Genomic DNA, 15,595 nt, shown 5'->3' on the forward strand with positions numbered 1-15,595 from the left:
TCATATATTTTGGCTGCATTTTTGTTCAGTTTAGACAGTCAATGATTAAAAAAATGACCACGAGTATTATTTCTGGTTAATGTAGTAGGTATGTCCAAGAATATTCTGATGTGCAGAACCAGTTTTTCATGGATATTATAATACACAATTGAGCAAAAAAAACAACATTTTTACATTCACAATAATCAATGTTTAGTAGGACGTTAGTCTCTTAGACGGTACTTTTATTTAAAAAAAGATATTTGATAAAAGAAAACTGTTAAAATATTGTTTTATTATTATTACCGTGCATTTAGTTGATGTGCTGTTTGTGCAAACATGTAAAGTGCACCTGTACCTTGAACCTGGAAAGAAAAACAGATTAAACAAAGTTTATTCACCTTTCTTCCATCATAGGACTTCAGATTCTTTGGTGATGTAAGCAGGATTCAGATATTAAATAAAGCCAGAATTGCTCAATGGGAACTGTGTATCCACATTAAGTAGGATCTATAACACTTTACTTGCGAATACGGCTCAAAGACCGAAAAGCGTTTTTTCTGGATTTTTTCCGGACTTTGCACATTTCGGCGTGAAATCAGGTCAGATACAAGTATTGATTCTATAAGTTTTAGTTTAAATATAACAACATTATATTACACTCTCCCAGCAGCCAACGGGTTAATAAATAACGGATCAATTTAATGCAATCACCATCTCAAAATGGTTTTCAGTGTATTAGGTGAGATCAGGGCATTAAGAGATTAGTTACATGAAAGTGAGCAATTGAGCAAAATACACTACTTTAGATACATATCATAATAGTAACATTCTACAAATACTGAAATATACTGTACAAGTATATAATGTGACAGAATGGAAATGAAATTTTTTGTTTACTGAAGAGATAAGGAAAAATCTATGATTAATTTATCTGTGTATCTACCCTCAATGCATATAAATGCATATGATTTGGGCTGATCAACATCAACGATGAGTCCGCATACGGGAGAGAGGTGGAGAATCTTACAAGATGGTGCCTGGAGAACAATCTGGCCCTGAATGTCAACAAGACAAAATAACTCATTGTGGACTTCAGGAGACCCAGCGGGAGTCATGCCCCAATCAGCATCAATGTCACAGCAGTGGAAACTGTCAGCTGCTTCAGGTACCTCGGTCTGTAGCTCTCCACCGACCTGGTTTGGTCTCACAATACTGTAGCCAGTCTGAAAAAGGCACAACATCGCTTTCTGCGGGCTCAAAGAATTGCGTTACGGGAAGCTATTCCTCATGAGCTTTTACCACAGGACCACAGGAGGTGTCTTCACTAGTACTATCGCTATGCGGTACAGGAATGCTACAGTGCATGACAGAGATGGACTCGCACCATCCGCTGTCACAATAAAACCCGATCCATCATTCAAGATCCCAACCATCCCGGCCACAAACTGTTCTCCCCCTGCGCTCTAGCAAGCGGTCCGGCATTATTAGAGCACGGATCGCTAGACTCAAGAACAGCTTCTACCCCACTGCAGTGCGCATCCACAACAACTAACTGCAGGGCCTCAGACTCAATACACATCTGCACTGTGCACTTTTTGAAGGTCTACCGTGGGTTTTTTTTTTCACACTGCTACTGTACATGTTTATTGTCCCACAAAATATGTATTATTCCTGTTGTTATTATTTATTATGTTTGTAAGTTTGTAATGTACTGTCTACATTGTGCGGTGGTTGTCTGTTGAACTGTGTATGTCGCGAGAGATTAGCAAGAATTCCAATGTAAATACACGTATGGCAATAAACTACAGCACTAAACGACTGTGTGCATCTCAGTACAGTACTACATTTTTGTTGATATTGCAGGACCTTGCCAGAAGAGGGCAGCAAGGTAACTACTAAATTGTGAGAGAATGTGGTATCTAGTTATAGATCAATTACCGAAGCTAAAAACACTGAAACTAATCATACTGATAGTAGTGTAAATTGTGTGAGATTAAATGCTGAGTATGAACTTTCTAAATATTAATTAGTTTAAGGAAAAGTTAAAAGCAAACGTACAGTACCAATTTAAATAATTAGACTGTGTTTTTATGTACTATTCTGTCAGCCGTAGCCAATTTCACAGAGATCGGAAACTCCACAGCAGAAATGTTGTATTCTTTTTCTTTTTCAGCCTTTGTCGTTAAGTGAGCACTTCACGGAATAGACCTTTGAATTTTGAATAAGAGGAAGTCACGACTAGGTTTATACAGTAAATGTTCTCAAACTCAATTTCTTGAGTGTATGGGCAAAAACAAGCAATCCCCAAGACAAAATCGCATGTAAAATAAAATGAAATCAGTTTATACGTGCAGAGCAGGTACGGCACTTAATAACAACAGGGAATAATAATTCTGGACACTCCACTCAAAGCGCTTTACAGGTAATGGGGACTCCCCTCCACCACCACCAATGTGTAGTCCCCACCTGGATGATGCGACGGCAGCCATAGTGCGCCAGAACGCTCACCACACACCATCAATCAGTGGGGAGGAGAACGTAGTGATGAAGTTCATAGATGGGGATTATTAGGAGGCCATGATTGGTAATGTCAATAGGAAATTTGGCCAGGATACCCCAACACTTTTCGAGAAACGCCCTAGCATTTTAAATGATCACACAGTGTCAGGACCTCGGTTTTACGTCTTATCCGTCGCTATACTGGGGAAAATAGGATGCATACAGACAGCAGGGTGAGCGCTTCTTATTGGCCATTTCCAGCAGCAACCTTAGTTTTTTTCACAGGAGGTCTCCTATCGGAGGTGCTGACCAGGGTCACACCTGCTGAGCTTCAGCGGGTTACCAGGGTGATATGGCTGCAGGGAAAATGGCGTACTGTAGGTCTTACGAATAGCGGCGCAAGACTCAAATGGTGACATTTTCGTACTCAAAAAGTTAAATAGCAAATTGAATAAAATTATTCAACTGTGTTTTGGTGTATTTCCTCATGGAAGGCAAAGAAAGGACAACATTTGCTGTTGTTGTTGTTTTTTTCTCGGAATAAGGGTGTGGATACAAAATATCGTTGTGAACAGTGATGCAGGTAGGTTACCCAGCTCTGATTTTGGCGAGCTTTTTTTCAGCAGGTCTCAGTGCACGATGTATCAGCTCATGTAGATAGCAGTCTTTTTACCCTGGGGTGAATGAAGAAGGATGGGAAATTAAGGTTTGCAGCTGCCCTGGACCGGCGCAACCCATACTTGAGCCCGGATGCAATTAAATACAAAAGGCTTCTACCCCCTTCTGCACATAGAGCAGGAAAGCAGAATTAAAACGGGCAAACACACAACCTGAGACTTAGTAACTAGTTATTTTAAAGTTTACAACTTGACTCGTCTCAGCAAACATGGCGATGATATCACTGAAATCAACCTGCCTTGCGGTGGTGTTCTCTATAGACAGCAAAGCCAGAGCTGACAGTCTTTCCTGTGACATGGTGAACCTTAGATAAGTTTTGATCAATTTCAAATTGCTAAACAAGCGTTCAGCGCAGGCGACAACAACTGGAACGGGTAAAAACACTTGACATGCTATCACTGTGTTTGGAAACGCAGATTTCAGATCTTTGTTGACCACATACTGCAGTACTTCAGACGGAGTGTTGACTTCGTTAGGGAACAGATGAAACAGAAACTTTAATTCAGCTGCCAAGTCTCTGCCATGAATGTCTCGTAGAAACAAGGCGAGTTCGTTGCAGGCTTCAGTTGAATTAGCCCCGGTTTTTTTCGCTTAAGAAAGAAAAACGTTCTTCTGTCTCACTGATGACAGTGTCCAGTACGCCACTGAAAAAGTTCACTTAATCTTTTCCTGTCTCATTGCCTTTTCGGCTCTTTGCGTTTCTCGCTACCCGAATTACATTTCTGGATCACTTTCATGTTGCACACTAACCGAACATAGTTTAGCTAAATGCAAGCTTGTCTGTTGCTCAGTCCTGCGGGGGAACAGGTCGCGTTATCCAATTCTACATACAGTACAGTATTTGGGAGTGAACGCGCCAAAGACCAATTGCAAATCATCCGCTCAGCCGAGTTTTCCAATAGATCATCGTGTTTTATTTTAAAATGGGCCAGACTAGTATTGCTATTGGATAATACACCGACATACGAACTCTTGTTCGTTTATTTTACAGATGGTCTTTTCTTTAAAAAAAATCAATCATTGTAATGACGTTAGCAACGGGCTCCCCTTAGATCTGGGCACGGGTCCGGTTGCACTCATTGCACCTCCCCGTGGCGCCGGCCCTGGAAAGGAGCGTGTAGAAATTTGCAGTGTGAAGTGGCCTATCAAGAAGGTAATTAAGAAGGGGTAATGATGAGATAGAGATCTGGGGTGAGTGTTTATAGCTTTTCCTGTGTGTGCTGCTCAAATGGCAATAGAAGTACAGGTGAACACCAAGGAGCCCCAGCTGAAATGCAGACAGGAGCAGCTGTTTCAATTGGGCCAGAAACACTTTCACATTACATGTATATTACACCTGCCTTTAGAAAAAACATCTTTCAGCACGGATTTTGGAGAAATAATTGCTCAGCACTAGACGCTGTGCACTGGTGCAGTACTAAATGCCACCGGCAACCAGCTTTTCGTGGAGGACATGTGTTACAGAACACGTGTTTCGACTGAGATAATATTTTTCAGGTGATGTGTGCATGCCTGATAGCAGCATAATCCATATGGTTTTAAAATATAAGATATTGTAACGCAACGGAGGCTCAGGCGGGCGCCCTTCCCGCAGTAGGTTGGCCCCCTACCATCGGGGGCTCGAACCCGGGACTCCCGCGTCACTCAGCAGGGACCCAGCTCGGTGAGCTAAAGAGAGATCTCTCTACAGCCCAGGGGCTGTGGTCCTGCTATCACTTGGAAGGGCGGTGACGTCACCTGCTCTGGTACGCCGGCTCTTACACAGTACCTGTCGGCCGTAAGCGTTACAATATTTTTCAAGGCTGATTTTGGAACCCTAAAAAAACTCTGTGCTGAAATCTGTAAATGTGAAACAGGATGCCAGTCCGCATTTTCAAAGGTACAGGTAGTATCCTATGCACTGGGACAAGTGGTGGAATTGGATTTGGACAGGCTGGAATGGACAATTATTTTGAAGATGGAGCAAAGCATATAGGCAGCCCCGATGCTAATAAAGTATTGAGGTCATGGTGGGATTCTAATGTCACAGTGAAATGCTGCATTAGAAGGAAACTTCCCACTGCCTACAGTGATACCCCTCACCCAGATAACAACGTCTAGCCTACTTGAATGCTTGAGGGCGTTAATGATAGAGGAGTTAGTGTACACAGTTAAAATCGGGGAGATTCACCAGAGCAATGATACAAAACACATTTTCTGATCATGATCAAAGCTTCCCTCACTCTTGTAACTGCAAAGATGCACCACAGGCGATGACAATGGAAGACCAGCCAAAGAGAAAGCTGCCTGGATCACACTGAGCCTGGACAACATCACCTTTCAGAAGACATGTTTGGAGGTAATGTAGGTGGTGAATTGAGGGGATGGTGAGTGGACAAGCAGGTCCATGGCTGATCCTGGTGCAGGTCCACAGTGACACAAGATCACCTGCTGAAAGCTGCCGAAGGAAGTGCAGAGGCAGAAGCTGATGATACATTGCTGACCGAAAGGTTCGAGCTAACCTGTCAGAGGAGAGATCCTCATAGTCTTCATCTATGAAGGAGCGAGAGGAGAATGTTGTAAATGGTTAAAACCAGGAGCTTTGTTCCATCAGAAGGGCAGAATAAGTGCCTTAATTAAGGAGTGAGGATGCTTATAGGTTGGATAGGTAGGAAAAAAGACAGGGAGTCTAAATAGGGTGGTAGATGTAATGATTGACCATAGTAGATTACAGCTGTTTATTCAAATATTATGAACTATCAGTTTTGTAGTTAAAAAAAGCAACAAACAAACTGATAGGTCACAGGTCAGCTGTATGATTGTATGTTTGTATGTCAGTAAGCCTTTCAACACCATATAAGCACCACATCTGGAGGTGAACAAAGGGCCGGATACAGTTAACCCACACGCCTTGGGGACCACTTAGACATCTGAAACGGAACTGCAATATAAACTGCTACCAAATGGGTGGTATTTTTGTTTTGCCTTCTAAGCAAAGTGATTTCGAAAACCAGAACACTTGAGACTTGCGAAAGCTAAAATTGCAGGCTGCATGATGAAACTGGTCAATAATGTCGAAAGGGGCAGTGTAGATAATCAACATTTTATTGACATATTAACATATGTGCATTATATTATCATGGTTAAATCACGCGAGGCACCAATACAATCTAGCTAAAAACTGAATAAATATTTCCTTTTTGAAAAGCTACAGTACCACTAGTTGTTGAGGATGTACTTATAAAATAGTTTTAAGGTTTATGTTAGGGTGTGCAATCATATAGCCTTCTGCACCAGATTTAAGTCAGTTTAGTGGCAGTGCAGACACTGAAGGTTGTGGGAAAAATGTAACTGCCTCATTAGTAATTGAAGAGAAGAATTAAGGTCATTAACACACAGTAGGCCAGCATTTACTTCAGAGTCTTAAAAACATTTGATTTTCCTATCAATTACACATACAAGTTTGTTGTGCTTGCTAAAGTGCAAGTATCTTAGATATGTCTTGGGTTCTACACAGCTCTGTTGGGATCAAGTCAGTAATTGGAAACAATGATCTAATAGTTTTCTTTTGTCATATGAAAATGTGTCAACAAAGGTGTTTTGCTAGTGGCACTGTGATGAATTTGTGATCCATTAAATTGAATCTCTATAGGCTATAGATAAAAAAACCTTTTTGCAAAGCTTTGTAGGATCTGACAAAGTTGGGGCTAATCTAGCAAAATCCCAGAACAACCTTATAGCAGGGAATCATGGAATTAAATAATTGTCTTCTGCAGTCAAGAAAAACAACTGAATCAAAATGATTTGTTTATTGACATATTTTTTTACATTTTCCTTAAAAATTTACTCGAAGTTACCTCACATAAACTCTTCTACACAACAAACTGATACTGATTACTGACATAAGAATTACAAAGCTTGTCTGTAAATAATGTGAAATTAGATTTTTTTCATTTAAATTTTAGTTAAATAACACTTCAGTAGTTGTATGATATCAGATGCCACAATCTTTAAAAAAGATTAACTTTTTACAAATAAAAACAGTGACCAATATTTTGAAAACAAATTTTGAATAAAAAACTCCCTTAAATGCAAGGCTTCACTCCTGCTTTTTAGCAACTACAGATCCACATTTACCTTTTTGTTTTGTATTCAATTTAATAAACCATCCTTTAGATGTGTAAAATACACATATGTAAAATTAATATTTATTACAATCCATTCATAGATCTATTTACACATTACTGAGACTCTAATGCCATTTGAATTAAAAAAGTATAATTACAGCAGAAACAATCTTCAAAGCTGAACTAAATTCATACTACAATCTAAATATTGTGGTATTTCGTTAAACGGTTAATATAATAATACTGAAAAGGTACTGCCTATTGCAAGACATTTACAGCAGAGGAAATATTGGAAAGGCTCTTAGATTGTTTACAAAAAACCTCATTTCAATTTAAGTCGATATAGATGGCTCAAATATTTCAACATTGTGTCTTAATATAAACATTTTAAGACAAATCGAAAATGTAATTGCTGCACATTGTAATTTGTTCAGTCAAAGAAGAGCTAATACACAACCAAAAAGTGGTATCTGGCCTGTGACAGCAGCTCTTCTCATAATTGTGATTATGATGAATTGTGAAAGTTTTAAATAGTTTATAAGCCAACAAAATGTCAATTAATGTGAAAACCTACTGTGACCAATTAGAACATGACAGGCAATTCATAGGATCAATCCTTTAGGAAAAACATACAGCTGCAAATCTGATGTATAACATTTTGCCCCAATTTGTCAAGACCAACTTATTTCTTAAACACAAAGTTTTCAAACTTCTTTGAGCTTATACTCGATGAGTGTTATAGTAAATCCAATCTGGGATAACATTTAACAAATACATTACTACACCTGACAAATAAGGCAATCATTTACAAATAAGACTGTAAATTGAATTTTGTGAAACTTTATAAAACTATTTGCACTTCTCCATTATTTCAATTTTACACTTTATGTAGGCATTTTTAATGTACACAATAAAACTATGGTATTATGCAAAGCATTCGATCTGCAAAATCATTTGAGTTTATTTCACACATTAAGAGATGACACCCAGACAGCATGACATCCTGAGACTGATTTCTGGCACGTTTCCCTTGGATTTCTGAAAGTCACATTAATTAAAGTCGTCTATCTTGTCTCTGTTAAACCGCACAAACGAATATTGACATAAATGTATATACCAGGAAGAAAGTGCCAAATGCTGAGTACTTTATTAGATTTTTTTCACAAAGCTGTGTAGTGGCCTGGTATCTTGTTGTCAATAAGGTGTTTGCTTGGCACACAGTGTCACCTGTCCATCAAGCATAGATGACGTGTTGTCACTCAGCAAACAAGATGAAGGCAGGACATTAATTACAGCTGAACTTTTAAAAACCTCCTGCCCTCAAAACTGTTGCTGCCGCAATTCCTTGATATACAGGTGACTGACCATCCAACTTCAGCTAACTTTTTTTCCATCAGCCAATCAAAATGATTTACAAATGAATGTTATTTCATTCTGGTACCCTAGCATCACATTCCACATTATTTGTCTAAAGTTCTGAAGGCTTTCTGACCAGTGTCATTATTGATGGTGTTCAAATTGCTGAATTCCTTTTCTGCGTAGGGTTTAAGTTGCCACTTGACCGTCTTTTTTTCCTCCTACAAGCAATACAGATGATGACACTGGAAATTAGGACTGTGCAGATAAGCACAATGATTATGAGGACAGCCTCCTTTGAAAGCCCCCCAGCCTGTCCCTCCCCATTGTCGAAGTCCTCGCTGGAATTGGAAGGGGTTATTTTAGACGAGGAAGTAGTAGCACTGTTCTCTGTTTGAAATGAGGAAGTCAGTAACCGCTGTTGTATTGTAGTGGCAGTGGTCAAACTGACCGGCGTTACCGTAACTGAGCTGTTGGAAATATTACTGGCTGTAACAGAAGTCAGATCCTCATCTCTGACGTCTGTAAGAGGTGTAAGCTTCAGGGAGAGAGGGGAATGACAGACAACTTGGCTGATGTTGTACACCTTAGAACGGTGCTGATTAATCCAGTTTCTTAGAGGTAAAATGTCCTCGTCACATTTCCAGGGGTTGTCAAAGAGAGTCACCTCAGTTGCTTTGTCTAAGGAGTCAAGGAGCTCCTGTGGCAAGTTCTCCAATGAGTTCTTATGGAGCTCAAGTTTCCTCAGTTGTGGCAGGTTTTGGAATAGGTATCTGGGCAAGAACTGCAAGTAATTATTTTCCAAGGAGACGTTCTGGAGTTTCAGCAGGCCGTTGAACACCCCCTCCTCCAAGGTGGTCAGCCTGTTCGTGTGCAGCGACACTTCCCCAAGCTCCGACAGACCACGGAAGGCATCTTTGGAGATAGTGCCGATCTTATTCCTGCTCAGGACCAAGAGCCGCAGCTGGGTGAGGTTGCTGAACACGTTGTCCCCAATGTGAGCTAAATTGTTGTCATACAGCCAGAGCTGTCGGAGACGCATAGGGCCAAATATACCACTGGATAAACTTACCAGCTGGTTCTCATGCAGGGATATGTCAGTGAGGTTGGGCATATTCTGGAAAATGCCTTCTGGCAGTTCTGAAATGCGGTTGTTGGACAGGTACAGTTTCTTCAAGTTCTGCTGCTTGGAGAACAAGTCAGCTGGCAGATGCTCAATTTGATTGACGTGTAATGACAAATCATTCAGTTTTGTCAAGTGATCAAAGGCGCCTGCTGGGATTTCTCTGAGTGCATTCTTCTGAAGCTTGAGGCTCTGAAGCTCATGAAGGTTTTGAAAAATGGTCTTTGAAAAGGCAGTGATATTATTCCCTCCTAAATCAAGCTTTTGTAACTTTGTGAGTCGGCGGAAAGCTTCATCTGGAATGGAGTTCAACAGATTTTCTTCAAGATTGAGATCTTTCATATTTATAAGACTGGAGAACATATCAGGATGTATCATTTGTAGTTTGTTTTTGGACAGAATAAGTTTTGTAAGATTAACAAGATTTCTGAACAATCCATCTGACAGCTCCTGTAGTGGAGTACTTGTTAAAACCAGAATCTCAAGTCTAGTTACACTGTCAAATGCACCTGGTACTATCTCTTTTAATTCAGCACGATTTATAAAAAGAAAACGCAGAGAGTCATGTAATCTTTGAAAGTCACTTGGTTTAAAAGAATTGATTTTGGTGTCCAATATGTCAAGGCGTATGGTATCCAGAGGTAGGGAGCTTGGGAATTCTGTGATAGTTTTTCCGGAACATTGCACCAATCCATCTTGTGGGCATGAGCATTTGTCTGGGCAGTTCCCACAAACGAACAATATAGCATGAAGGCTGATAAGTATATGCAAGTAGCCTGCTGATTCCATGGTGCCTAAAAGGAAATATAACAATTAGATGTATTTCAATATAGAATAATTTGTTCCTTAATATAATATAATCCACAATTATTTAGTTTCAGCTACAATGAATGACAGTGAATGGTTTCTTGTACTTTTTGGAATTATGGTTTTCTTTGTGGTCATTTATTTTCCAGTACAGTCTTTTTTCCATTTAATTGCCATGTCAAATGCCAGAAAGTGAGCAGTTTCATATAAAAATTGAAATTGCACATTTATGTGTTATGTAATCCCTAGACCACTTCTCTCATCATTGGAAGTTATGCAGATTAATAGGACAATTTTCCACAGGAGCACAGTAAGTGTAGCATAGAGTTTCCCAGTGCCAGTGTGGAATGAGACTCAGACTAGGAGCAGCTGTGTGGGCCCTAGGCTTCATTTTACTGTAATGATGCCGGAAACCTCATTTAAGATGTCTTGCCAAGATAATGAGCTGCTTCATCCTTTTCTGGAGTACGTCATTTAAAATAAATAGCAAACTAGCCATCGTGTTGGGGAAAAAGCTCTGCTCCATATGGCTTCTGCTCAGAAATAATTACTCAAACGTCTTTTCAACTGAAAAATACCATTCTCTGCTGTCATGTAAGAGTGAAACATTTTTTTTGGTAAAAGAACCAGACCTTATATGGTGTTATATGTTTTTAGAGTCATGACCCAATTCTAACAAAAATATAATGGTATTAATTGAATAGTTATGCAGGTTTTGTCAATCTGCGTGTTGCCATAGGTGAAACGTATTTCACTGGCACACAGGTGCTGCTGCCTCACAGCTCTTGGGTCTTGGATCATAGATTCGCTTGGGTTTCTGTTCCAGTTTCTTCCCCCCTCCCAAAGACATGCTGGCTAAATTTATCGGTGTCTCTAAAATGTCCCTGTGTGCGTGTGTGTGGGTGTCCTGTGATGGATTGCTATCCTGGCCAGGGAGTGGTCCCACCTTGTCCCAGTCTTCCAGGATAGGCTCTGGGCTGCTGGGCTTATCAGGATTAAGCAGCTTTCTGATAACTGATGAAAAATATCCAACTGCAGGGACACGCTGAAGGCCCCGTGTTTAGCTGAGCTGCACTAGATCAATGAGATCAGTGACCTTAGCTTCTTGTTTTTTTTGACAGTATTTGTTTTACTTTCAAAAACATCTTACTCCCTAAATTCCATCACCTCCCAACAGCTCCAGACAGAATACAGTCAGCATTGTCAGTTAAAAAAGGCGAGAATCAAACAGAATGTACTGAGATTATCAAGTGTGTTTTCTCTGCATTCTCAAAAAATAAATTAATTAAAAAACAGGAGAGCAATATTATTAAATACTAAATTGTTAAATGCATATGATGCAGTGAGAAAATTGGGTAGTACCAGATCAATACTTGTCACATTAGAATCACACTGTAGAGTTTCATTCATACCTACATTCACTGTGCTATGTAGAAATGAAAGGTTATTTTTTCTTTTATAGATTTTAAACTAAACTATGGAATTGAAGGAGATGCAGTCCCACACACAAAGGCAAAGTTTTCAACAGTATCATAAATATAACTAGAATTAATGTATAACACTAGTGGAATTATAAAGTATAACCCCTCCACCATCTTATGTTACTAGCTGCATAACATATTTCTGTGTGTTACAGTTTCAAGTAGTTAAATACATACAATACATTTGTAATTTACATAAATTGGTCTATGGCACTAATCACAGTACAATTGTCAGTTCTCTTCAGTTGGTTTCATTATGAAATAACCTTTTTTATTTTTCTTTGTCCTCTCTAATACATGCAACCATGCATAATGAGTGAATAAAATCTTTTTGTTCAGCTCAGATATACTGTAAGTTCTCCAAACATGACAGAGCCAGAATCTCTTAATGGGGCAGGAGTCGACCACATTAACATCTTTCATGTCCCTTTGTTTAAACCCCATGGAGATATGGTTTGTTGTTTTCCCAGCACTTTGCTTGTTTATTTACTGTGGTCAGTGCTTGCTTTGGCTACTGCACTTTCCTGTAGAAACTTACATTTTTCTGGAGTATTACATTTCTGTAAGCCTTGCCTGCTCAACATGAACACATTCTGCTGCTGCCACTCTCTTGTTCTGCTTATATACCACTATTCTAGACATTTACTTCTTCATTAAAGTGGCTCCTTAAAAATACAAACATCTAAAATATCTGAATACTATATATATTTATAGAATGTTTTGATACTGAATGTAATGTTGGCAGAATGGGTAGAAGTCTTTCTATGAATAACAAACTTTGTCTACTATGAAAAAAAAGTATAACTTCAAAACAAAATATCAAGAAAAGGTCAAAAAGAAAAGTAATGTAGTCTTATCAGAAAGTTTTACAATGAATATCTTACCATTCCACAACAAATGATTTTCTTTTGAATACACTAAATAATTTAGAAAGTAATTTATTTTTGTTCTGAGTTACCAAGAAGAAAAAAACACATATAATCAAACCTTAAAATGTCTGTAGAGTGTAAAAAAAGCTCTAAGGATAGTATTTCTGATTAATATATGGGTAATTTCCCATTGCGAAAAACAATTAAATAGGAATAACTTACCTTTTTAAAGTTGATCTGTAGCTGCTGAAATGAACAGAGGAGTTTGTGACCATGCAGAAGTCTTTATACTCTTCACTGTGGTGTAGCTCTGCCCTGTCTCCTCCCTGCTTTTATGCATCAGAAATGACTCAGCAGTAGGGAGAATCCTGAATATTTTGGGGGGACTTGTCACACTGTGTTCACAGCAACAGCTTATTGAAGTCCTTTGTTCACTTTAAGAAGAGATTTGGTTTTCTGCTTGAGCTGTTCTCTCTAGTTTGGATGCTCAGATTCTTGGACTACGTTTTGGTTGGTTTGCATGCCAGCAAAGCCCCACCCTTAATCTGCCACTCGTTAAAACATAGCAGAATTAATAGCTAGAGGTGACAGTGAGACCCCGTTTACTAACAAAAGGATTCCTTTTGATTTGTCTTTTGTATGCTTTTGGAAAACAAAATATATCCAAAATATTAAGCTCTGAAACCCCAATAGTTTTATACGACAAATGACATGTGAATGATTAATACAGAATGAACCCAACAGATTGGAATGTTCAACTGCGACATTGGCATTTGAAAAATAAAAACGGCCTACACGTGAATCAAATATGTACATTTTGAAAAGTATAATGACATGTGAGAGCCCCCCAACACAGTAGAAACAAAAACATTTCCACCATTAAAAAAAACGTCACTCACTGGGTAAGGGATGTGGTGTACTTTCTCCACCTTGTAAAAATGAGCTTTCCCCTCCACTGCAAGTTTGTATTCTGCCTGGCAGCTCTTTTCAAACTTCTTTAAGAACTTGCAGCGCAACCCAGACCTTTAGAAGACCTTGACAACTGTTGCTTCCCTCTTCTATCCTTTCACTACCTGTTTCTTTCTTTCTTTTCCTTTCATTACCTTTTTTTCTTTCTTTTCTTTTCTTTTTCCTTTGCTTACCTCTTCCAAATCTCTGGGTTATTCCTGTTTTTATATTATTGTTGGATCTACACCCTTTGTTTTGGTACCAAGTCTTTCATGCCATGATGATTGTTCACTTTTGTCCATTATTGTATATGGTACCATATAACGTTCTTTCTTTTCCCTGAAAAACCAATAAACAAATTGAATGTAAAAACTGAGCAAAACCATGAATGATCGTGAATAGTGTGCAGACCCTAAAATGTGGTTCCCTCATAAGTGACTCTTTTTATGCATATTTGCTTCATAGAGTCATCTTATTGATTGGTTTTCGTTTGAAGCCTCACCTCCTGTGGTGAATATTGGAGTATTTCAGGCAAAAAGATTTATACTTTTCCAAAACAGGAGTAGGATTTGTTTCTCACTGAAACTGTATCTCGTTGTTTTTTAGTGTCAGTGAAATATTGCCCAAGTCCCCTCCAACAGCAACCTTTTTTCTGCTGAGTTGAAAGGCAGGAGGAAGGCCTGTTATCACATTGCTCTGGCCATGAGCAGAGCTTGCCAAGAGATGCACAGATACTGTAACTCTGAACAGTTGTTAACTGATAAGATCATAACTGTCATGCCCTCCGCCTGAATCAACAGAAATAAGTATTGTTATTATGCTAAGGTTTGAAGGACTTTTTACAATTACAGTTTTGTTAAAGTGTAAGTGAAAGTGATGGGCTTTGTGTTCAAAGGTAAACTAAAAGTCAGTATCTCATTATGAGCAAAAGTTTGAAATGAACTATGTTCAGGATAATATCAATTTAGCTTCTAAAAATCTTAGTCAAAAAGTATTTTATTTTTTCCCCACAGATTGTACATGATCATGATTGTACACGATACCTCACAGATGCTATTGTATGACATTTGTCCCTCCTTCCTTATGTGGTCAGATAATGGGGCACTATAAGCATGTTTTTTCATGTTTTGAGAGTGTCTGGTATTGGTTACGTCCAGTATTTTAGACAAGACTATTCCTTGAATAAGAGTATTCCTGGTGAGTTTGTGGAATTATGATTCCAATCTTTCACAGTGGTGGAAATTGAGCTGGTTGGATGGCTAAAATCACTGTGGTAATTCATTGGGAATTTCCACATTCCTTCCTGGAATCAGTGAATCCTGGCATTTCTAAATATTTTCTAGTGCGTGTGATCCGTGCTGCCAGTTGGGGAGAGAATGAGCTGGCCTGGAGCTCTGCTCTTGACTGTCAGATCTAGCTGAGGTGTATGTCTTCCACTCTATGTGACCTGTATCACCTCTGGAGTCTTTTGGAAGGAAACGTTTGAGGGAGGGGGATCTACTTTGAGGCTGGCAGGGGTGAAGGGTGATGAGGTATGCGAAACATTGGAGTTTTTGTGTTTGATTTACATTCTGAAAGTTGGAATGATACAACATGTTCATCGTGCTAAAGAGATAGAGATAGAGATAGAACATGTAAAATAAATACATATAATGGTTCTAAAAGTATCATACCTTTCAATGCGACCTGACACACACTCACCTTTCTCTTTCCCTTGTACTGTTTAGATATTTCTGAAAAGGTGGG

At 39.0% G+C, this 15,595-nt stretch overlaps 1 protein-coding gene across 1 annotated transcript; it reads right to left on the bottom strand.

The window, feature by feature from the left end:
- Window positions 1-6,932: 6,932 nt before the first annotated feature.
- On the bottom strand, window positions 6,933-14,574 carry lrrc15 (leucine rich repeat containing 15). The gene is made up of 2 exons (XM_088616694.1): window positions 13,124-14,574; window positions 6,933-10,538 (listed from the first exon to the last, which is right to left on the bottom strand). Exon 2 carries the CDS (start codon window positions 10,531-10,533, stop codon window positions 8,779-8,781), a length of 1,755 nt encoding a protein of 584 aa, XP_088472820.1. The 5' UTR covers window positions 10,534-10,538; window positions 13,124-14,574; the 3' UTR covers window positions 6,933-8,778.
- Window positions 14,575-15,595: the final 1,021 nt, after the last annotated feature.

This window comes from Lepisosteus platostomus, chromosome 2, assembly GCF_059453375.1.
Source record: "Lepisosteus platostomus isolate fLepPlt1 chromosome 2, fLepPlt1.hap1, whole genome shotgun sequence".
Classification (NCBI taxonomy): domain Eukaryota; kingdom Metazoa; phylum Chordata; class Actinopteri; order Semionotiformes; family Lepisosteidae; genus Lepisosteus; species Lepisosteus platostomus.